This window comes from Hylobates moloch, unplaced genomic scaffold (genome assembly GCF_009828535.3).
Source record: "Hylobates moloch isolate HMO894 unplaced genomic scaffold, HMol_V3 SCAFFOLD_14, whole genome shotgun sequence".
Classification (NCBI taxonomy): domain Eukaryota; kingdom Metazoa; phylum Chordata; class Mammalia; order Primates; family Hylobatidae; genus Hylobates; species Hylobates moloch.
This window is the reverse complement of record NW_026652289.1, coordinates 65,710,061-65,732,835: the sequence shown is the minus strand read 5'-3', so window position 1 is coordinate 65,732,835 and position 22,775 is coordinate 65,710,061. Positions and strand designations below refer to the sequence as shown.

The 22,775-nt window shown below is 42.0% G+C and overlaps 1 protein-coding gene across 1 annotated transcript in view; it reads left to right on the top strand.

Moving 5' to 3' along the window:
* The first annotated feature begins 1,518 nt into the window (after positions 1 to 1,518).
* Positions 1,519 to 22,775, top strand: part of RAB8B (RAB8B, member RAS oncogene family) — a 76,831-nt gene continuing 55,574 nt past the window's right edge. Inside the window, exon 1 of the mRNA XM_032174219.2 lies at positions 1,519 to 1,693. Coding sequence (XP_032030110.1) covers positions 1,570 to 1,693 — 124 coding nt within the window. The 5' untranslated portion in view covers positions 1,519 to 1,569. The remainder of the gene's footprint in view (positions 1,694 to 22,775) is intronic.

The window sequence follows — 22,775 nt, the reverse complement described above, 5'->3', positions numbered from 1 at the left end:
GTCCACGTTTTTGGTTTTTTCCCCCTTTTCTTATTCCGCTAATGGTGGAGTCCACTGGTTCCCTTAATAACCTCTAGCCTTCCAGAAGGTGTTTCCTTACAGCTAAGGTAAATGTCTGGACCAGTGGTTCTCAAATATTTTGGTTTAAGGCCTCTTTATCCTCTTAAAAATTATTGAAGACTCCAAGAAGCTTTTGTTCATGTGGGTTTTATCTGTCGGTATTTGACATATTAGAAATTAAAACTTCGAAGGGAGAACAACAGATGAGAGACAGAGAGCCCTGGCAGGGTGGACTGCTAGTCCCACACCTCCTTAGCCTTTTGCTTCCACATTACCTGAACCAGTCAACACCCCTTTCACAACAGCTAATCCGGTTGGGTTTCTGCCACTAGCAAATGAAAGGGGACTGAACAATACATCCACAAAACAGAGAATTAGCCTAAGACAATAAATAGTAAAGGATTAACTTGAGTATAACAGAATGCTGTTTCCTCCCTATATTCGTCATCAGTTAAGTGAGAGCCTACTGAAGAGTAATGAATATTACCATCACTGCTAACAGTGCCTTATGGGTTTCAAAGAACTTTCACATTTAGTATTTAAGTTTCACTGGAATCCTATGAAGTATCTTGTTTCATATCCATTTTACAGATGAGAAAACTGAAATGTCCAGTGCCTGCGTGACTTGTCACAGCCGTTATGCAGCAGAGCCAAGAGTAAATTCAAGTCTTATTCTCTAAAGTCCCGTGGCCCGCCTCACAGGATGCTTGCAGTTTCATGGGGCACAGACCTGTAGCACAAGGCTTCCCAGATTTAAAAATCCATCCTCCTGCGAGGAGAGGGAAGCGATCAGCGTAGCCGATTCTCTAAATACTCATTGTATTTGGCTCTGGTCTGTGTGGCGTGAAGAAGCGGGCACGAGTGAGGTTCGAGTTAGCATGGTAACCATTCTTTCTCAGCTCTGTGACTGAGGGGCTGCGGGAGGGGGTTATAGTGGTGCTGGGCACGGCCTCGGAGAGAAGCTGGATAATGCACTCTGCAGATAACCCGTAGGCTGCGCCACAGCAGCGCCAAGGAAAGAAAGCATCTCTGTTCCAGGTCTCGGCGGAAGAGATGCGGGAACTACGGGGCTCTGATTCTGAGGTCCTGGATTTGGAAGGCGCCCGCACACAAAGAAATAACAAAGTTAAGTTCCGGCGGCTCGACCAGCAGAGTTCGAAACGGGGCCCCCTTTCCCAGCTCGGGTGGAAACGCCTCCACCCTGTCACCCCGCCCATAGCAGGTCTTGTATCCGCTGGAGCCGCCTGGACAGTCCTCTCGGGGCACGCCCGAGGCTCCCCGGAGGAACTACAAGTCCCATGAAGTCCCGGGACGCGGGCGGTGATGACGAAGCCCTCGCGGATTGGCCGCACGGGGCGGGGCGCGCAGGCCTTCTCCGAGAGGAGGGGCGGGGCGCGGGGCGGGGCGAGCAGCGGCGGATTGGCGGGCACGCCCCCTCGCCCGCGTCCCCCTCCCCGCCTCTCTCCACCGCCTCCTCTGGCTCCCCGGTCAGAGGGCCGGAGCGAGAAGATGGCGAAGACGTACGATTATCTCTTCAAGCTCCTGCTGATCGGCGACTCGGGGGTAGGCAAGACCTGCCTCCTGTTCCGCTTCTCAGAGGACGCCTTCAACACCACCTTCATCTCCACCATCGGTGAGGGAGGGGCCGCGGCCCGGGACCGGGGAGAGAATTGGGGGGCGGGTACGAGGGGACAGGGAGAGGGCGGGGGCGCTTGGGAGCCCGGGAGAGGAGACCCCGGGGACTGCAAGGTGGCGGGGGCACTGAGAGGGGCGAGGGCGTGAGGGAGAGGGGCGAGGGCGTGAGGGAGAGGGGCGAGCGGGAACGTGAGGCTAGGGCGAAGGGGGAACTTGGGGGCAAAGGAAGGGGAAGGGGAACAGAGGAACAAGGACTAGGGGTATTGGGGGAACGAGAGGGTTCGGAGACTGACAGGGAGGGGTCTTTGAGGGACAAAATGTGTTGGGGGGAAGACGCAGGAAATCTCATGTAGAGAAAAGGGGATAGTGGACGTGCCAATGATTAAAAGACAGGAGAGGAAGGAAATGTGAAGGGGGAAATGAGGGATGGGGGCAATGAGAGGGATGTGAAGTAAAGGGACAGAGGACACAAGGGACAGAGAGGTGAGAACCAGGAAACTGAAAGGGAATTAAGGGGAATGAGCGGTCAGGAGGTGAGGAAGAAGGGGACGGCTGGCCACAGGAGGTCTGTACTGAGATGTCGTAGGAGGGGGCAGAAGAAAATTGTAGGTGGAACAAGAGTTCAAGGGATCAGAGGGCGGAATGAGGATACTTGGTGGAGAAAGTAAAGGGATCTGGGTGTGAGACAGAAAGGAAAAGAGGAAGCAACATCATAGTAAAGGGAGGTTGAGCAGAGAAGACAGAGGAGATGGAAAAGAGAGAAAATGGAAAGTAGTGGGGCGCAGGACTTGCTATAGTAACTGATTACCATTTTCTCTTTACTTCCTTTGGATCAAGTGCAGGAGAAAGCAAAATGTGACTAATGATGAAATAATGTCTATAGAGCGTTAATTTGTTCTGTGAGTGTTAATGGATCTTAAGGGAATTGGTGACTTTTGGAAATGATGTGGTCAGGAAAATATGGTTCGCCTCTTTACTACCATCTCCTGAGAAGCAAGACTTCTCAGTATTTTAAATCCTTCGGCTTGAATGTTTAACAGCTTCTCAGCCAAGGAATTGATCTTACATTCTACCCGCCTCCCTGTATATTTTGCTTTAGTTCTAATTATTGTTAAATGAATCACAACATGTGATATACCTCTCAGTTACTTCCAATTGATTGAAGAGTTTTTCTGATCCTGGCTGGGAGCTGTCCTTTCTACTTTTGTACTGGAAGACACTGTGTTCAGGTAATAAGCTCTCTTAACTTACCATAAACTGAAGACCAAGTCAAAGCTGGTTTTAAGCTGTCTTAGAAGTGATCACATTAACATCATTTCTCCTGTTAAATAGTTGCAGGTTAATTAAGTACCTTAAGAATACCTCAGCTTTTGGTTGTGTTGGTGATGTTTCTGGCCTCTAATAGTGGCTTATTTAGTCATCTTTCATATGGTTCTTACAGCATATTTCACCATGAATTTCTGGGTTGGGAAATAATAGAGAGCTAGTGCTTTGGTAATACGTGTGTTTAAATATTTGTGTATTTTTAAGGATAATTTATCTTTTTTAAAAAAATGAGTATTTGGTATAGAACACTCTTTAAGTATTAGAAAAGGCTATGGTTTGTTTGCTCATTCTGGCTTCTTTCATATAGATTGAATGGTCTAAAATCTCCTGGGTGTTATGGTGTCTGGGCTTAGGGAAGTTTGAATTGCAAGTTCTTGGCAGTCAGTCTTGAGTGGGACTTTTTCTTTTCTGAAAAAGCAGATTTTAAATGTCATCTCTCAAGTATATTCCTAAGATTTGGTGGTAGCTGCTGGTACAGCAACTAAAGGGCGTTAATTTTTGACATTGGTATTAATTTCAAAGCCTCAAATAACGATTTTTCATTGTTGAATGCATACTGCAGTACAGATGGTAAAGGATAATTTCTAACAAGTTGAGTGGGTGTCCTTTTGTCCATTCTCTATTTGAGCCTCCCAGAAGTATCTCCTGCCTTGAAAGTAAGTGAATCTCGCTGATGCTGTTTTTGTTAAGCTTCTTGGACGACTTGCTTGTTTGTAATAGTTTTATTCGTTTTCTCTTTTTCCTTTAATTTTTGTCCCGTGTTTCCTGTAAGGGTATCTGCTTCCTTTTAAACTAGTAGCTTTTAAAAATTACTTTTCATTTTGAAGGGTTCAAGTCTATCAGTGTATTTCAAAAAATGATGGAAATGAGGTTCTTTGGAGGGTGACAGCTATGAAGGCATGAAAACCAGTGTCCTGAAACAGATTAGAATAGGAAGTGGACATGAAAAGGAGGTGAATCTCATGTGAGATCTTGGTATTTATATTTTCTGTGAGGTGGATGTGGTGAAAAGAGGCTGTGAGCTGTGTCTTCAGTTGACCTGGAGGAGGGGAAATCCCATACCTCTTATTTAGCCCCAGAGCTCCAACAGGAAGTGGTAGCACACTGCCTTCAAACTGCAGAATTTATATACCTGAAACCTAATGCTCTGCAGTCAAACTTAAGCTGGGAAAATAAGGTGAATGTTAGCACCATTCTGGTTCCACAGACTCTTCACTGATTACAAGTATAGATTTTGAGTGTTGACATCTATAGCAGCCACTCCCTCCATGCCCCTCACCTCATTACCAGGTGATCTGAAGTTACTGAGGTGACAGCCCATCTCCTCCTTAGTCATGAAGTACCTAAGTGTGTAAGTTCCTGTGCTTTTCTGACTGGGTTTTGATGAGGTCTGCCACAGCATTGCTGACAACACTTGATAAGCTCTGTGTCATACGGAAAAGATGTATTTCTCAACACCTGGGCTTTGTGTGTATGTGTTTTGGTAGATATGTATGGGTGTCTGTTTCTTCCCATGAAGATACATTTTAAGTCTTAATTTTTCTTTGTCAAAGTTTTAGTAGTTTTAAAAATGGGAATCTGCCATCTTTCTACACTGTTTTGTTAGGGGTTCTGTCATCACAAAGGGACGGAGACAGTCATTTTGATTCCAGATACAGTTGTCTCAGAGATACTTTCTTCTTCTCACTTCTCTAAGGTCTTGCTATTGGCTGGTTGTGGTGGCTCACTCTTGTAACCCCAGCACTTTGGGAGACTGAGGTGAGAGGATCACTTGAAGCCAGGAGTTCAAGACCAGCCTGGGAAACATAGCGAGACTCTGTCTCTACAAAAATACAAAAATTCACCAAACGTGGTGGTGTGTGCCTGTATTTCTAGCTACTTGGGAGGCTGAGGCAGGAAGATCACTTGAGGCCAGGAGTTTGACACCAGTCTGGGCAACATAGCAAGACCCCATCTCTACAAAAAGTAAATTAAAAAATTAGCCAGGTGAAGTGGTGCACACCTTTAGTACTAGCTACTTGGGAGGCTGAGGCAGGAGGATAACTTGAGCCCAGGAGTTCAAGGTTATTACAGTAGCTATGATTGCACCACTGCTCTCCAGCCTGGGAGACGGCGAGATTCTGTCTCTAAAAAATAGATAAGTAAATAAATAAGGTTTTGCTATCTTCTCTGATATCTCAGGTCCCCTGATTTCCTTTTTGCTCTTTGAGGGGTGGTGGAAGGTAGATTTTCTTTTATCTGACTTTTTGAAGATCTTCTAGCATATCCGTCAATAATTTAGTTAACTGTGAGGAAAGGATGTTTTATCCATTGAAATTATTGGTCAAGTGCCTAGGACCAACTCGCCTTTCACTCCAAATGTTTGAAAATTGAATTTTTTTTATTGGCTCTAAAAACCCTTATGTAATCATAATTAACATTTAATTGGCTGGGTGCAGTGGCTCATGCCTGTAATCCCAGCACTTTGGGAGGCCAAGGCAGGCGGATCACAAGGTCAGGAGATTGAGACCATCCTGGCTAACACGGTGAAACCCCGTCTCTACTAAAAAATACAAAAAATTAGCCGGGGGTGGTGGTGGGCACCTGTAGTCCTAGCTACTTGGGAGGCTGAGGCAGGAGAATGGTGTGAACCTGGGAGGCAGAGCTTGCAGTGAGCTGAGATCACGCCACTGCACTCCAGCCTGGGCAACAGAGCAAGACTCCATCTCAAAAAAAAAAAAAACAACAACAACAAACAACAACAACAAAATTTAATAAAGTGCCTATAAAATGTAACATAAAGACAACTAGGAATGATGATACAGTTAGCTATAGATTATATTTCCTATGGGAAATGGATGCATTTTAATATTGATATGAGGGCATACCAACATCTTGAAATGGCTCTGGTCAGAAAAAGGTGCTGGTTTAACAAAAAGAGATAACCCAGCCCTGTCCTCTTGACAGGACAATCAGAGCTTCTTCCCTTTGCCGTCTCTCTCCTGCCCTGCCCCCTTCTTCCTGTTAGGTATTTCCTGAGTGGTTTCACTATTTAGTATAGTCATAGTTTAACAGCAGAAAGAGTCTTACATATTACCTACTTTATTCCTGTCCCAATTTTATAAATAAAAAAAATGAAGGTTTAATTGACACCCTCAAAATTACACAGCTGATTATAGCAAATCCTGTAGTGAAACCCCAAATCCAAGTCTGTGTCACTTTTCACAACTGAGTTGCTACTATTCCTAATCAGTATGATTATCCCCATTAATTCAAGTCATCACCTTTTCCAGGGAAGAATTAGAGTTTGCACATATGCCTTTATGTGAGGAAAGTTAAGACATTTCCATTTCGATTAGCCAAGTCTGTTCAGGTGAATAGCAAATGTTACTACAATGACTCTGAGTTCTATTGGAGTTTATACTGGAATAACTCAGCACATAGCTGTCCTTTGCCCTTTCTTTCTGTGTCTATAGTTTCACATTAGGAGATCAAAGTGTATCCCATCATTGAAATTTCTTCCATACGTAAAGTAACTAATGAAATCATATTAATGGGGGTATGTTGGTAATTGTAGCTTAGTCTCATCAGAGTACTTTTAGACATTTTATTCTGTAACACTGGATATTTTTCTTGGGTTCACTTTCCTTAAAATCAGGGGTTAGCACACTGTAGCCCATGGGCTAAGTGTGACTTGCAGCCTGTTTTTGTGTAGATCACAGGCTAAGAATGGTTTTTATATTTTAAAGGTTGTTAAAAGATAAAGCAATATGCAAAAGAGACCATATGTATCCCACAAAGCTTAAAAATATTTACTAACTGGTTCGTTGTAGAAAGTTTGCTGACCCTTGCTTAAAATTAAAAACTGTTTTTGGTTGGTAGCATTTCAAAGCTTTTATCAAGACTTATTGACTGAAAAACAAACTTTGTCATATTTACATTTTTATCCAAGATGATATCAACATTTGGCTGAGCATAATCCAGATATGTAGAGCAAGTTGATTTTCATTTTCATAGTTGTTTTCCTTGGTTTCAACTTCTCAAACAAAAATATGCAAGGAACATGCAAGTTCATATCGAACATTTTGTACATAAGGCCTTATTTTAATGTCATTGTGTTCTTTCAAAGCTGCCAGTAGATTTCCCATCTAAGCGATAGCATCGATAATGACTCTGGTTCAGAAAAAGTAGAATTTAATACTTGATCATGAAGGGTTAAACTCATCTCTTAAATCAATGTTCTAGTGAGTGAAAAAAGCCTTCCTACATATAAAGGATGGGCATGGGGAAACTGAGTCTTGGGTACAAATATGGATCTGTCTGAAGAATGTGTACTTTAATGAAGAGCTTCACCAGCTGTTCTGCAGGCAGCAAGTCAGGGAGGAGGTTCTCTTGGCAACAGCAGCGAGATTGTTTGGATCCACTGAGAAAAGCTGGAGGGAAATAGGTTTAGATATTGTTTTAGAGGTAAATAAGTCTAGTCTTTGAGGACAAAGAAAAATTTAGCAGTATATTTTTGAATTGAATCCAATAACTGAATCTGAAAAGAACCATAGATCCTGAAGTGGATGAGCAGGGAGCTGCCGGCCTCAGGCCAGCTCTAGTCTAGGTCTGCCTGTCTGCACCCAGCTCTGGACATCAGCTCGCCTGTGTGTGTTAGGACTGTTACTTGAGAATATTTTGCAGGAATAGAGTTTTCATAGCATGAGAAGAGGGTTGGGGTGATGATGGGGAAGTAGATTTTAGGTGGCGAGTAATGTGGAGTATGATATTACTAAGCTTCGGAAATGCAAGTAGCCACGGAAACATAAAAAGGGAAATTCAAGGTAAGATTGTAGATTCCTACTACCTAGGTTAGGGGTTGCAAACTCACATGGTTCTGGTGGGAACTATGAATAAGGGGAGTGGACCCAGAATGGGAAGCAGCAGAGCAGGGTGTGATGTGGACCCTGGATTGTATGTATTCCCTCTCTGAGGGTGTGGCTTTTTATTTGCAGCTTTACCATTGCCATGCTTGGAAAATCATCACATATTTCAAGATTTGCTGAAAATTTCTCATAAAAACTCAACTTTATGGGCAATTAATAAAAACAAAAACAAAAAAACAATGTGAGGGCCATTACAGTAAGGGCCAAACAGACATGTCTGTGGGCTAGATGAGGCCTGTGAGCTACTAGCTTGCAAAGCAGGCATGGCCATCAAGGATGTATGCTGGTTACAGTACTTTAAAATAGATCCTTTATCAGAGCTGGTATTGACATGAAAAAGCCTTAAATTATTTTCATTTTCCAGGCAGATGAAGTGGACTAGTATATTTGGCATTATGGAGATAGCGTGTTGAATTAAGAGCAATGGGCATCTGCCGTTCTAGCTTTGTGGGCTTTGGGGAGTCAGTTATCCTTCTAGAGCCTTAGTTCCTTATAACAGAGTGTAAGAATACCATGTCTACCTTTCAGAGCTGCTGTGAGCTCCTTAAGGCAAAAATCAAGTCATATTCACCTTTTAAATCTCCAAGGCCTGTATTAAATGCCTGCACATTGGATGAATGAATGGATGAAGGGATGAATTGTGAAAGCCCTGTATAAGCTGTAAAGCATAGCTTGAATTTGTTACTATTCTCTTTCACAGTATTATAGATGATTAGATGATATTTGAGTTAAGATAAAAACTGTTTAATTTGGACTCTTAACACAGGAATGTTACTTCCCCCAGTATAAAATGCTGCATATCTTTCTATAATCAGTTTGAAAGGTTTGTTTTAGAATATCAAAGATATTTCACTTATCTTTCAGTCTCCATAATAAGCTGTTTTAACACCCAGCTTCCAACCCCCCACTAACATAAATACCAAATAGAAAATGAGTGAAATCACTGGGTTTGCATTATAAGAGCCATTTCAGCTTTGTCTCTGCCCATTAGCTTCAAACAATGCAACAGATGCCTGTTAACAGTTTCATGCCCATTTTTAATTAGCAGATGGAGCTGTGTTTGTGTCTGTGTTCTGCCCAGCACTCATTTGAGTGACAGGGTAGTGAGTGGATTAGACCTGGACTGGGCGTTTGGGTTGAATAAGGCCAAATTCTATTTAAAAAAAAATTTATATAAATATTTTTATATAGACCCCTTGTGTATCTTACTGAAATAGTGTATGTCTATAGTACTGATGTTTATGGTTATGTTTTATTCTCATCTTACAGGAAAAAAAATGATCATTTTATAGTTTAAACAAAGGGTTTTCTTTAGTCTTGAAACTGTCATGAAGTGGCTTTCTTTTCTTTTTCTTTCTTTCTTTTTTTTTTTTTTTTGAGACAGAGTCTTGTTCTTTTGCCCAGGCTGGAATGTGGTGGTGCAATCTCGGCTTGCTGCAACCTCCGCCTCCTGGTCTCAAGCAGTTTTCCTGCCTCAGCCTCCGGAGTAGCTGGGACCCCAGGTGCACACTACCATGCCTGGTTAATTTTTGTATTTTTTTATAGAGAGAAGGTTTCGCTGTGTTGTCCAGGCTGGTCTCAAACTCCTGAGCTCAAGTAATCTGTCTGCCTCGGCCTCCCAAAGTGTTAGCATTACAGGTGTGAGCCATTACACCTGGCTGAAATGGCTTTCTTTAAATAGACCCATTTCAATATGTTATATGTTGGCATAGTATGTTGAGGAATATGCAAAGCTGGGATGAAAAATGTCAATCCTGATGGATTGGTAGTGGCTGCCAGGAATGCTATGTTCTGTTGAGTTCTGAGGTCCTGTCTGAGCTCAGCAAGGCTGAGGGCTGTGATGGATTCCTAATGTCTGCCATGGACAGTAGGGAAAGAGAGGGAGGGTGGCAACTTCCTACACATTTGCTATTTTCTAAAATGGATAGGTAGCTATTTGCTGTCCAACATGTTATGGCTAAATTTCAATATTAGTAATATTATTAGTAAATAATTATTGGATATAGTATGTCTGGAGAGGTGCCCTTTTCCTATGTTCAGTTTTGTGTTTTGGGATTTTTCTTGTTTCAAGTTAAATTAATAAGAACCTGAAAGGAGGTAGGTACCTGGTTGTCCTTAGAGGAAGAAATAAATCTGCTTTTCAAAAAAAGTTACTTAGTTGCTTGGGACTTCCTTTGGGAGGCCGCATAAAGTGGTGGAAACAGTTTGTTCTCTACAGCAGCTCAATTAGCTGTGATGAAAGTATTTTCTTGCTGTCCTACTTGTAGCATTTAGCATTAGTTTAACTAGGCATTTCGGTATTTACCTGTTTACTGCAACTTTGGACATTTTCCAGGGAGCTCTCATCTTCCTCGGCCCAGAATTTTAATTCTTGGCTCTCAGGGAAAATGCTAACACTCTGCTTGTTATCATGTTCGTCGTATTTAGGCTTGCTACCACTGAGAAAGCCTGGATAATGGTACTTGTGGTCTCGTGACAGCATTGCAGGATTTCAAAGCACTTTGCAAAAGCTCAGTTAGGTATGGAATCCCACTTCATCATGATAAAAACCATCCACAGAGCTGTTAAGCAATGCGTAGTATTGCACGGCCTTCTGCTGGCAGAGCTGGGACTGGCGTGGCTTTCCATATCACTTTATAATTTTGCATATTTTGGTGAAGAACTTGGCGGTAATTATTTTAATAAATCATAGATGTTATCCTGATGTATAAAGTGGAAGGACAACTCTGAAGATGTATGGTCAAGTTTTAATGTGAAGTATTGGATGATCTATTTAAAGTTGAATTGTAAATTTGTTTCTTATGCAATATTTGTTTATCTGGAATGGATATTGCAGGATACTCTAATCTCCTTATGCACACATACATATGAATACACTAAATCCATTACAAAAAAAAAGAGTTTGTGTTGAGAGATGTCAGTGACTAAGCCTTCTGTAATTTGTTTATTGCTTATGAATTTGGATGTGATAACTTTATGGTTTTCAACAAGGAATCGTTTACTTTTTCTCTTTTAAATATCTCTGAGTAAAATCTTGATACAGCATGGAAAACAATTCTTTATTGAGAGTCAACTGTTCCCGTTTTGGAATGACTCCAACCACTTTCTTGTTTCACTGTCTATTAGCACCTCACCCATACCAAGATTTAGGGAGAGGGGATTGGGTTGGGAAGAGAAAAATGAAAACATTTCCCTTCCCCTATCTGTTTCTTTGGCTACTTGGTTCAGTCTCTTTTTTCTTTTGTTAGCAGTTGGAGTAAACTATTGGATGAAGAGTTAGAAATGTCTCTGTAAAATAGTTTGAAAATTAATAGTGACCTTTGACTTCTATTTTTCTCTTACATTGTTTAGAACTAGATAATTTTTTAAAAATTGGTGCCTCTCTCTGCCATAGCCACTAATGAACACAGACCAGGGTGTTATCCACAAACAAAATAATTTGAGTTGTTGCATTCCCTATTTTGTCTACATCATTTTGAAAATTTCCAACCTTATAGAAGGATGAAAAATTTGTGAGAAAAGTGAAATAATTTCTTTAACATGCACAAAATTCCATTATAATTAAGTTGAAAAACATGCATATATAAATATATATAATATCATCAGAGTTATGTCTTCATTTTGGCCCTTCAGCCTTCAACTTTGGGTTTTTTTTGTTTGTTTGTTATTTGGGTTTTTTTTTTTTTTTTTTGAGACTTTGTCATCAGGCTGGAATTAGTGGCCTCCTGTGCACTACCACACCCATCCAATTTTTGTATTTTTTTGTAGAAACTCGGCTTCACCATGTTGCCCAGGTTGGTCTTGAACTCCTGAGCTCAAGTGATCTGCCCGCCTCGACCTCCCAAAGTGCTAGGATTACAGGTGTGAGCCACTGCCCCTGGCCAGCCTTCAACTTTGATAAGCACTATTACATTTTTAATTTATGTTGTGATCTTATTATATGATTTACCATTTTTTGTTCAAGTTATCTCTTAATTCTTATTTTAAAAAGTACGTAGGGCTGTGACAATTGGTTTGTGTTTTGAATTATTCATGGCACAAGCCCCTCCTGAAAATATCAGACTAGACTGTTTTCTGGTCATGAAGGGTGAGTGCAGGCCTTGATGGTCTTCAGGTCTCTTCTGGCTACAGCATTCTGTGAGTCTGTGAAATCAAACAGTGTCTATAAAAGGGTTTGTCCTTTTCTTTCTTCAGTTAATGATTGTGGATGAGGATTCTTTGCACTGGTAGACACTAGTGTTTTGACGACATGAAGACGGAAGAAGAAGTAGCATTAGTTAATTCAAACAAGCCTGTATTGATCTTGTAAATTGGCTAAAATCTTTGTTGTACTAAAGAGATTGCTTAATGTTGTTGAATCCTATTCTTTAAAATGCTTTGGTTTGAGTAATAAAGCTAAATATCACCAGAAAAATAACTTATTGAAAATTGTAAAAGTATTTCTTTGAGAAGAAATGTATAAAGCATTTTCAAATAGTCTCATTTACTTCCTATAAAACATGGTGAGGCTAGGTGCAGTGGCTCACGCATGCAATCCCAGCACTTTGGGAGGCCAAGGAGGCCCCTTGTACCAAGGAGTATCCCTTGTACCCAGGAGTTCAAGACCAGCCTAGGCAACATAGTGAGACACTCATCACCACAAAAAGAAAAAGCATGACAAGACAAAAAAAAAAAACCTCGTGGTGAGGTAGGTGAAAAATAGTCTAAAGTAATAGGAAGCCCTTTGTTGGTGCTAAATTTCCATTTGACAGATGGTGGGCCTGAGGCCTGGAGGCATCGGGGTTGCCCAAGGTCACACAAAGCCTGACATTGAGCATTTGTTTTTTAATTTCAAATCTATTTTCTCTTACACTCCATCTGCCTTCATTTCTCTTGCTATGAAAAGACGCTGATGGTTTGGCATACAGTCTGGGCGTAGTCAACATTTTGTGGGAGAAAAGGAAGGAATTGGACTAAGAGATCTGGGATGCAAGTACATATTCGTCCGTTGATTAGCCTTTTGCTTTGGGGTTAAAAGGGAGTGGCTGGGGGTGGGTGAGGTTGTAACTAGATCTCCAAGAACCTGTTTCCTCCTTGCTTATGAAGTTGGGGGTGGGGGTACTCTATTGGTTTGCAGTCAGCTACTCATGCCAAACATTAGGTCATTATCATTTTCACTAAATTCACTCATTCAACAGTTTCTGGTCTGCAAAATTTTGAAAGGGGAAAGAGTTAATGAGTATCCAGGCAATTTTAACACAATGATGAAAAAGGCTACAAAGGAGTAAATCTATGTGTTATGAAAGCATGCAGAGGAGAGGTCGAGGAAAGATTCTAGGAGGGAATTACATCTCAGCTCAGATTGGACCCCGAAGGAGGAGTTAGTTGGGTAGAATGGAAGAGAGTAAGGAAGGGAGGCTCTCAGGGCAGAGCCACTCCTGCCCTCCAGAGAGATAGCATGGCCCTTGAAGGAGGAACTTGAAGACATCTTGTTTGGCTGAAGCCTCAGGTAAATGGGGGATGTGGCAAGAGGTGAAGTTGGGTCATTAGAAGGCAGAAGGGCTTCTAACCTTATTCAAGAGTGTGGACTTTATCCTGGAGCAGTAGGGAGCCACTGTAGGATCATATATGGGGAGGCCAATTAGGACGTTAAGAGACAACATCATTTGCCCATTCCCTTCACTTGGACCTTTGCCGTTTACAAGGTACTTTCACTTATGTTATTACTTTACGTAAACTACCCAATAATCGTATAAGGTAGAAGGAGATAGATATCTCCTTGTTGTAGACAAGGAATCTAAAGTTCTGAGAGGGTAGTTCACTTGATTAATCAAGTAAGAAGCTAGAGGGGCCAACACATGAGCCTCGCACTTCAGTTCTGGACTGTACTCTAGCTGCAACAACCTGTTCCTCTCAAAACAGGTACTGGAGTTTTCCACAGGACTCAGTGTGTTGGGCACTTAGCCATAGGACCAGTCCCTTTCAGTGGTCTATAATAATTATTGGCCGGGTGCGGTGGCTCACGCCTGTAATCCCAGCACTTTGGGAGGCTGAGGCGGGCGGATCCACGAGGTCAGGAGATCGAGACCATCCTGGCTAACACGGTGAGGCAGGAAAATGAGTGGCTGGCGGGAAGACTTGCAGACCAATCCCCGGAGGACTGACCCAGGAGACAGCCAAGGCACCGAACTATTAAAACTGACCAACAAACCCTTGAAAAGTATGTTGAGTTGGAAGATGAAATCAACCTTTCCTTGGACAAGCCTGAGTAATAGCTAATGCAAACATGCATCAAGTTCCCTCTTGGCCCCCGGAGGTCAGTGGACTTGTGGTTTGGGTCTCCTGGTTTCTAACTCAGGCCCTTAGGAAGCAATCAAATATGTGTACAGCAGAATGGGAACGGGAAGGGACAGAGTTTAATTACGAATCTGACTCTTTCGTGAAAAGGAAACTAATTATATCAGAAATCTCAGTGTTGTCTCTCCACATGGGGACTGTTGGTTTGTTATGCTTGTATGCTGTTGGCCTTAGACTACTAAGTGCTAGGAACAGCTACCTTAATTGTGAGCTTCCTTCCTTTGGCAATTTAAGTTTAAACTTCATGTCAGCCTGTCCTTTTATTTGAGAGTGAAATTGTATCTACTCTAGCTTTTGTTTGTAAAAACTTTGTTTGGCAAAGTTTTCCTCACAGACACAGTAGCATTGTAAACTAGATGAACACCTGATTTGTTTAAGTCTCCATAATGCCACTGTGATCCAGAAAGCAGAGAAGCCCGAGCAACTCAACTTTTTATGTAACAAGGTCCACTTGCTAAAACGCATGAGTTTGCCTCATAGGGAAGGCTCTGAGCCCTCTCTTAGCCTTTATACTCTTGATTTATGCAGTGGTCATTGGTTTCTCTATGGCCCAAAAAGATTAGGAGCAGGGCTGAGGGGCTCTTGGAGGCAGGCCACCAACGTCGGAGAGGAAAAAGTGGCAATGTGGGACTATGGAAGACATTCATTATATGACTTCAGACATGTCAACAGTAAACTTCCTGGTCTTTTATTTCTTCATGTATGAAAAGGAAATGTTGTGCTAGATACACTGTAAAGTCTCTGTCCAAACTCTGATCCTAAGTTATAACCAATGGACTCACTGACAAAATGGAAAAAGTAGACATAAGAACTCAAAATAATGGTGTTGCTAAAAGAACTTGGCCTTTTGAGATAGAAACTCCAAAGTTCAAATTCCTATTTGAAAGCCTTGGGCAAATTATTCAGCTATTTTCTTTATTATGAGAAGGATAGTAACTCCCTTGTAGGACTTTTATTTTATTTTTTGAGAATTGAATGCTGTTACTGTGTGTATGATATGTTTGTCACATGGAAAGCACACACAAAAAGTGTGTAAATGCATATGAATGAAATCAGTCCCTAGTTCACTGAGGGTAGGTCCAGACAGCTGTAAGAACCTTGGTAATCTTTGGGGGCTTCATTGTTATAGCACTTGATTTTAATCAGAGCTAACATTTATTGAGTGCTTACTGTATACCAAATTCTAGGCATTAACATTATTCATGGATTGACCCATTTAATTCTTGCAACGGCGTCTTAGTTGTGTTCTGTTATCCCTATTTTCCAAATGAGGTAATTGAGGCACAGAATGGTTGAATAACCTTTCAAGGTCATATAGCTAGTAAACAGCAGTCTAGTTCCAGAATCCATTTTTAACCGCCATGTTGTTTTTCTATCCCAACAGTGACTCAGAAGTATTTTTCCTGATTCATTATCTTCAGGGAGGTGGTATGGTGCAGGGTGAACTGTGGGTGCCACTCCTTACCAGCTGGGTGACCTCAGTGAGGTTTTTAACCTGCATAGTCCCTTAGTTCCTCTTCTCTGCAGAGGATGTCGTGGGGTAGTTGAATGAAGTGCTGTGGTAAAGCATTAATGAAGCACAGGGCCTATCACGCAGTCAGGCTCAGTATAAGGTGAGGGTTTTTTTTTTTTTTAATCCAGGTAACATAAGAAGCACCTGTTAGTATGAGTTCCATACAAAATATGAGCGGGAGCATTCATTTTGGTTACTTAAAGGAATGTATGTCAGTTTTCTAGAAAATTACTTCTTAATAAAGTTTAGGACTACATGCATTTTACAAAGCTAGAATTGGAAATATTTGTCTTTAAACTCATCCCCAGAGTGATGGTGATTATCCCCTACATCAGCGGGCATAAGGAGGCATTGAAAAATCAGCCCTTGACCTTGGGTGCAGCATGTTAGTGTAGTATCAGGAGCAAGTTCTTCCAATTGCTGCAGACTCTCAGGGCATCTTGAATTCCTACTTTGGGTGAAAACATAAACAAAAAACAGCATAGAACACCCTGTCTAGAAGGGACAAATGTTTCCATTTAAATATTCTAGTTCAATACCCTCTGTTAGGGCCCTGAATTTTAAGTACAGTGAGTTTCTGAGTGAAATCTCCTGAATTTTAATGAGTTTGTTTGCATACATGAATTCGAACAATACATTAAATCTTAAAACACGGTAGCTGATTTTAATGGAGTAAATTACCCAACTTGAAAGTTAGTTAATAGATTTTTCTTTCCCTAATAATCAAGGTGCTGCTTCCATCTCAAAAAAGTCATTAATCATACTTTTACAGTATCAATACATGCTGTTAGTTTCTTTTTCATCTTTAAACTGTCTCAAGAGATTTAGGAAAAGAAATGTGCATAAGTGAGCATAAAGTGTGATTTCCTCCATTTAACACTTTTTCTCATACAAGGATGAGGGCTGGGTGCAGTGGCACATGCCTATAATCCAAGCACTTTGGGAGGCTGAGGCAGGAGGCCTGCTTGAGCTCAGGAGTTAGAGATCAGCCTAGGCAACATAGGGAGACCTCATCTCTACAAAAAAAATAAGAAAATTGGCTGGGTACGATGGCTCATGCCTGTAATCCCAGCACTTTGGGAGGCCGAGGCAGGTGGATCACCTGAGATCAGCAGTTTGAGACCAGCCTGGTCAACATGGTGAAACCCCGTCTCTACAAAAATACAAAAAAAAATTAGCTGGGCATGATGGTGGGAGCCTGTAATCCCAGCTACTCGGGAGGCTGAGGCGGGAGAATCACTTGAACCCGGGAGACGGAGGTTGCAGTGAGCCAAGATCATGCCACTGCACTCCAGCCTGGGTGACAGAGTGAAACTCCATCTCTAAATAAATAAGTAAATGTAAATAAATAAATAAATAAATAAATAAATAAATAAATACAATTTAAAAATTAGCCAGGTGTGATCATGCACCTGTAGTCCCAGCTATTCAGGAGGCTGAAGTGAGAGGATTACTTGAGCCCAGGAGGTTGAGGCTGCAGTGAGCTATGATGGCACGATTGTACTCCAGCCTGGGCAACAAAGTGAGACCCTGTATCAAAAAAAAAAAAAAAATACACACACACACGGGATGATATTTGGTAGGGACAAGGGCATGAAGGGCCTCAAGGCAGTGTAAGGAGGATAGATTTTATTCTGACTATAGTTACGTTCAGGGAGGTGACACATTTTATTTTATTTCTTTGCTCTGAAAACATGTCAGGTTCATAAGAAGTGACACATTTGATTTATAATTTTAAAAGCAGTTTTAAGAGAGTTCATTTTGAAGTTTAATGGCACTGAAAAACCATGCCATGAAACTCTCAGGTCCAGTCTGTTCCCTAAAATTTTGATGTACCCAGAAAAGCATATTGTAAAAAATGTTCAGATGGTAAGAGTTTTACTTTCTAATAAAGCATACAGATTTGTGATGGGGAGTTCAGTTCATGGGCAGTAAAAGCAGTGAAATGTGCCTCCATGGTGGAAGAGCAGGAGCTTTCAGGGCCTGTCATACCCAGTTGGAAGCTCCTGGAGGACAGGAACTATAACTGGCCTCTTCAGAGCTCTTTTATCTGGTGCTTAGGCACACAGTATCTGTTTGTGGATAAATGAACTAACACCATGTATTTCCTTCTGAGGAATGACTCTTGGGCCCCTGCAATAGTGCTATCTCCTCCATTAGCACATACATACGTTTCAAAGGATGTGTAATTATCACCTATTATTGCCTATGGTCTTTTTCTAGATGTGAGAGCAATAAAATCAGCCCATTTCCTTTTTTACCCAGAGTACTTATCTATAGTAATAAATGCCTGCTAACTTCATTTATGCCACACATAAATATGTACAGTTCCTGGTGCAGAGAAGGCCCTGAGTAAATGTTTTTTTTTTTTTTTTTAATGACTGTGCAGTTGATAGCCCATAGCAATCTCCTTAAGTCCCAGCTGTTGGTGTCTCACTGAAATCATAGCAGAAGACTCCCCTCTCCCCCTCATTTTCCTGAAAAGATCCCCTATTCCCTAACAAGTGCTTCCCCAGCATCCTTTTCTTTACCATCTCTAATTTCTGGATATTTTCACCTTTCCTTGTTCCTTTCGCCCTTCTCTCCAAGGAGCCAGTGCTAACCTGTTGGTTGGTATGCTTGATGAAATAATACCTTCCCACTCTCCTGGGACCTGGCCCTGGCAGTCATTCCCCTCCTCACCTCCGTCGTCTGTCTTCTCTGTCTAGTTCTCTGCTTGCCCTTTCTGCTCTACTTTCAACCCTGTTGAAATCATCCTCATTCTACATAGGATATCCCATAAACTCGCTACTTTCTCAAGTCACCCATCTCCCCTTTCTCCTTCCTTGTTCCTTAATTTCTTGAAAGAGAGAAGTCTTGTCCCCCATCTCCTCACTCATTAACCCCTTAAAGTCCTGCTCTGCCCCCTTCAAAACTGCACTCAGATCATCATGACCTCCTTGTTAACAACTGTCCAGTGGTCCTTTCTCAGTCTTTGTCATCCTTGGCCTCTCAGCAGCATTTCACACTGTTTATTATCTGCTCCTTGAAACTCATTCTTCCTTCGGCTTCCGGGAATTGTCTGCTCCAGCATACTTCCTACTCTTCTAACTGCGCCTCCCCTTTCCATGGTAGTCTCATTTTGCCTTTTAATGGAAGTCACTTCCAAGTGTCTGTTCTCTAGGTTTTCCTTTTTTTCTCTTTTAGAAATTGGACACTTCAGTAAAATTTGTAATTACGCCCATCTGTGTGATTATTGCATTAATGTCTGTCTCTCCTGCCAGATTGTAAACTCTGCGAGTGCACATACCAGATCTATTACGGTTCTCATCATATCCCTAGCTCCTGGCACAGTGTGGGGCATGTATAAGTGCTCAAAAGCTCCCACGTGGTGATGGAGCTAAGCTTGCCCCCTTCCATGTGTGACTACCCAACTTTCTGTCTCCTCTTCCCAGCCTCTCTCGGACTCCTCTGTGTGCATCCCACCCCATGGTTGGTTCATTTCCTCTTTTTATCTAGTACCCTTTCATGAATTGTCATATATTTTTTAACCCTTCCATATTTTTTTTTTTTCAGGTATTTAGGCTCAAAACCTGGAAGTCATCTTTGACTCTTTCCTTTTCCTCAGTTTTTTTTTTTTTTGGAGAAGGAATCCTGCTCTGTCACCAGGCTGGAGTGCAGTGGCGCGATCTCGGCTCACTGCAACCTCCGCCTCCCGGGTTCAAGCGATTCCCTTGCCTCAGCCTCTTGAGTAGCTGGGACTATAGGTACATGCCACCACACCCGGCTAATTTTCTTTTTTGGTATTTTAGTAGAGACGGGGTTTCACCACGTTGGCCAGGATGGTCTCGATCTCCTGACTTCATGATCTGCCCACCTTGGCCTTCCAAAGTGCTGGGATTACAGGCATGAGCCACTGCGCCTGGCCCCTTTTCCTCAATTCTTATGTACAATTTGTTGCCAAGTCCTTTCCATTCTTTCTTCTGCCACCCTAATTTAGGCCCTCAATACCTCTCTCCTGGACTTTGCCGTATCCTCCTAAGTGACCCCAGCACTTCCAGTCTCATTTGGGCAGCATCCTTCCCGAATTCCATTCTATACACTTCAAGCAAATTAGTTTTAGAGCATAGCTCTGATTATCATATTAATCCCTTATCCCTCCCTTAAAAGGGTATTCCACTGGAATACATCATCGTTGGCCTATCATTCCAAACTCCCTACAGTGTGGCTTCAGCTATATCTCTCTTTGTTTTTTACAGGATCCTAAACTGTAACCCAGGGACCTTCAACATCTGTGCTGGGTGGACTGTGGCCACATTTTCAGCTGGCCAGTGTAAGGGTTTTAGAGGCCCTTACATGAGAAGAAATACCATTTTTAAGTCTCTGAGATGATGTGCTTCTTACATTTTTGGAATTAAAATACTCCTTTACTTATAAAATGCTGGTAGTAATAGATGGTCATTATCTCACTGTCATTTGTGAAAGAAAAAGCGATTGTAATAGAATTCTTGCTATTTTGTTTCTCTAAGGGAGGTAAGTTTTCTCCCTAAGCAAACTTTATGGAATACACAGTGCCTGGCTTTCACCTTTTATTCTCACTACCACCACCTTTTATTCTCCCCTGCACATTTTACTATTCACGAAATTAAAAAGTGTGAGATTAACTGCTCTACTGCTCTGCCCAGAATGGCAGGTTCCAAGAATACACCTCATTTCAGCCTGTTGACATCTGTCTTTCCTGATGTTCCTCATATGTCACTTTCTTTATGAGGTCATGTCAAAATTGTCTCCCTTCACCCCCAACCCAACCACCAAGATGTTTTCTCTTTCCTCAGTGGGACTTTGTACTCTGTAGTACTTTGATCTTTCATGGGCACTTACCATGTTCCTATAAGTAGAACCGTCTTCCTTTGCTTCCTCAACCCTCCGTTCCCATGATAATTTTTTTTTTTTGAGGGGGAGTCTCCCTCTGTTGCCCAGGCTGGGTTGCAGTGATGGAATCTCAGCTCTCTGCAATCTCCGCCTCCTGGGTTCAAGCGATTCTGCCTCAGCCTCCCGAGTAGCTGGGATTATAGGTGCCCGCCACCACACCTGGCTAATTTTTTGTATTTTTAGTAGAGACAGGGTTTCGCCATGTTGCCCAGGTTGGTTTTGAACTCCTGAGCTCATGCAGTCTACCTGCCTCGGCCTCCCAAAGTGCTGGGAGCCATGATAAATTTCTTTAGGACAGAAACATGTTTTGTCTTTGTGTTCTTTGCATTGCCGAATACTGTACTTGGTACCTATTTGGTGCTTGAAAAAACTGTCATTGAACTGAAATTTCAGGATGATATTATGAAATAATTTGATGAGGCTGGGTGCAGTGGCTCACGCCTGTAATCCCAGCACTTTGGGAGGGCAAGGCAGGTGGATCACCTGAAGTCAGGAGTTTGAGACCAGACTGGCCAACATGGTGAAACCTTATCTCTACTAAAAATACAAAAATTAGCCAAGCGTAGTGGCAGGCGCCTGTAATCCCAGCTACTTGGAAGGCTGAGGCAGGAGAATCGCTTGAACCCGGGAGGCGGAGGTTGCAGTGAGTCGAGATCACACCGCTGCGCTCCAGCCTGGGAGACAAAAAGCGAAAAAAAAAAATAATAATTTGATGAATAAAACCGTCATTTTCTGGGGAAGGGAGCCTTTAAAGGTAGCAGCTTAGAATTTTTTTTCTGATGATTCTGAAATTAGAGTTATAGTTGCTTACTGAAACATGTTAGGAATGATTGCTCGTTTATCTTTTTTTTTTTTTAATTATACTTTAAGTTCTGGGATACATGTGCAGAACGTGCAGGTTTGTTACACAGGTATACATGTGCCATGGTGGTTTGCTGTACCCATCAACCCGTCATCTACATTAGGTATTTCTCCTAATGCTCTCCCTCCCCTTGCCCCTCACTCCCCAACAGGCCCCAGTGTGTGATGTTCCCCTCCCTGTGTCCATGTGTTCTCATTGTTGAACTCCCACTTATGAGAGAGAACATGCAGTGTTTGGTTTTCTGTTCCTGTGTTAGTTTGCTGAGAATGACCATTTATCTTTTAAAGATAAAATAATCTTAGACTGCAACCCTAGACATCTCAGAGTAGGATTCAGGCCTACTGTGGTTGTGGTGTTGAAGTGGAGAAGTTGGCATGTTTCATTGGCTTTCTTTTGTGAAAAGTTGATTTTTATTTTATTTTGACAGAAGAGGCTCTAAAAATCTTCTTTTTCCCCAGGTAAGAGGCTACAGTTTCTTTGCCTCTGGCCATCTCTAGAGCTGTCAGTGCCCTGCGAACACTGGCCTGATTTAGACAATGAGGCTTTCTCTGTGTCTTTGAGAAAGCCATCTTTGTGCTGTGCACAGTTACTTTCATTCTTCATTACAAAATGTTTCCTTAATGAATTTCTTTTTTCTTCCTGCTTTGTCTACCTCTACTGTCTCCCCTAAAATCTTTTGTTACTGAGATTGAATTGTGTGAAAGCAAACCTGGGTAAGAGATAGGTAGTGCCACAGCTAGGCCTCCTGCTGTCTGCACAAGGGAACCTTTGGTGCTATCTAGGTACCTTCTACCTCCAGCTTCCCAACCTTCTGTGGATCATTTTTCAATTTTTTTCCCACCAAAGCACTGAGATAATTTTGGATGTGGGGAATGTGGCAGAGTTTCTGACATGGAAGACCCTGAAAGGAGCAGGAAGTGTGTGCCGTGGCCTCCCCCTGTCTTTTCTATTGAGAAAGGGGTGGGCAAGTAGTGGGTGGTAGCTGCAGCTGTGGGCAAGGCCCATTCTTGGCCTTTTTTTTACTAGGCTGTAGGCTGGTGTTTATTGAGTGGCTGGTATGCAAATAAAAGATGAGAAATATAATTGTCTTCTGAAGAGAACAAAGAGAAATTTAATTGTCTCTCCTTAACATCACACCACAGGCATTTTCTAGCAGCATACTCGAGATACTGTGTGGTGTGGTTCTAATTAGCTTTGAAGAGCCAGAGCTCAACTCAACCTGAGG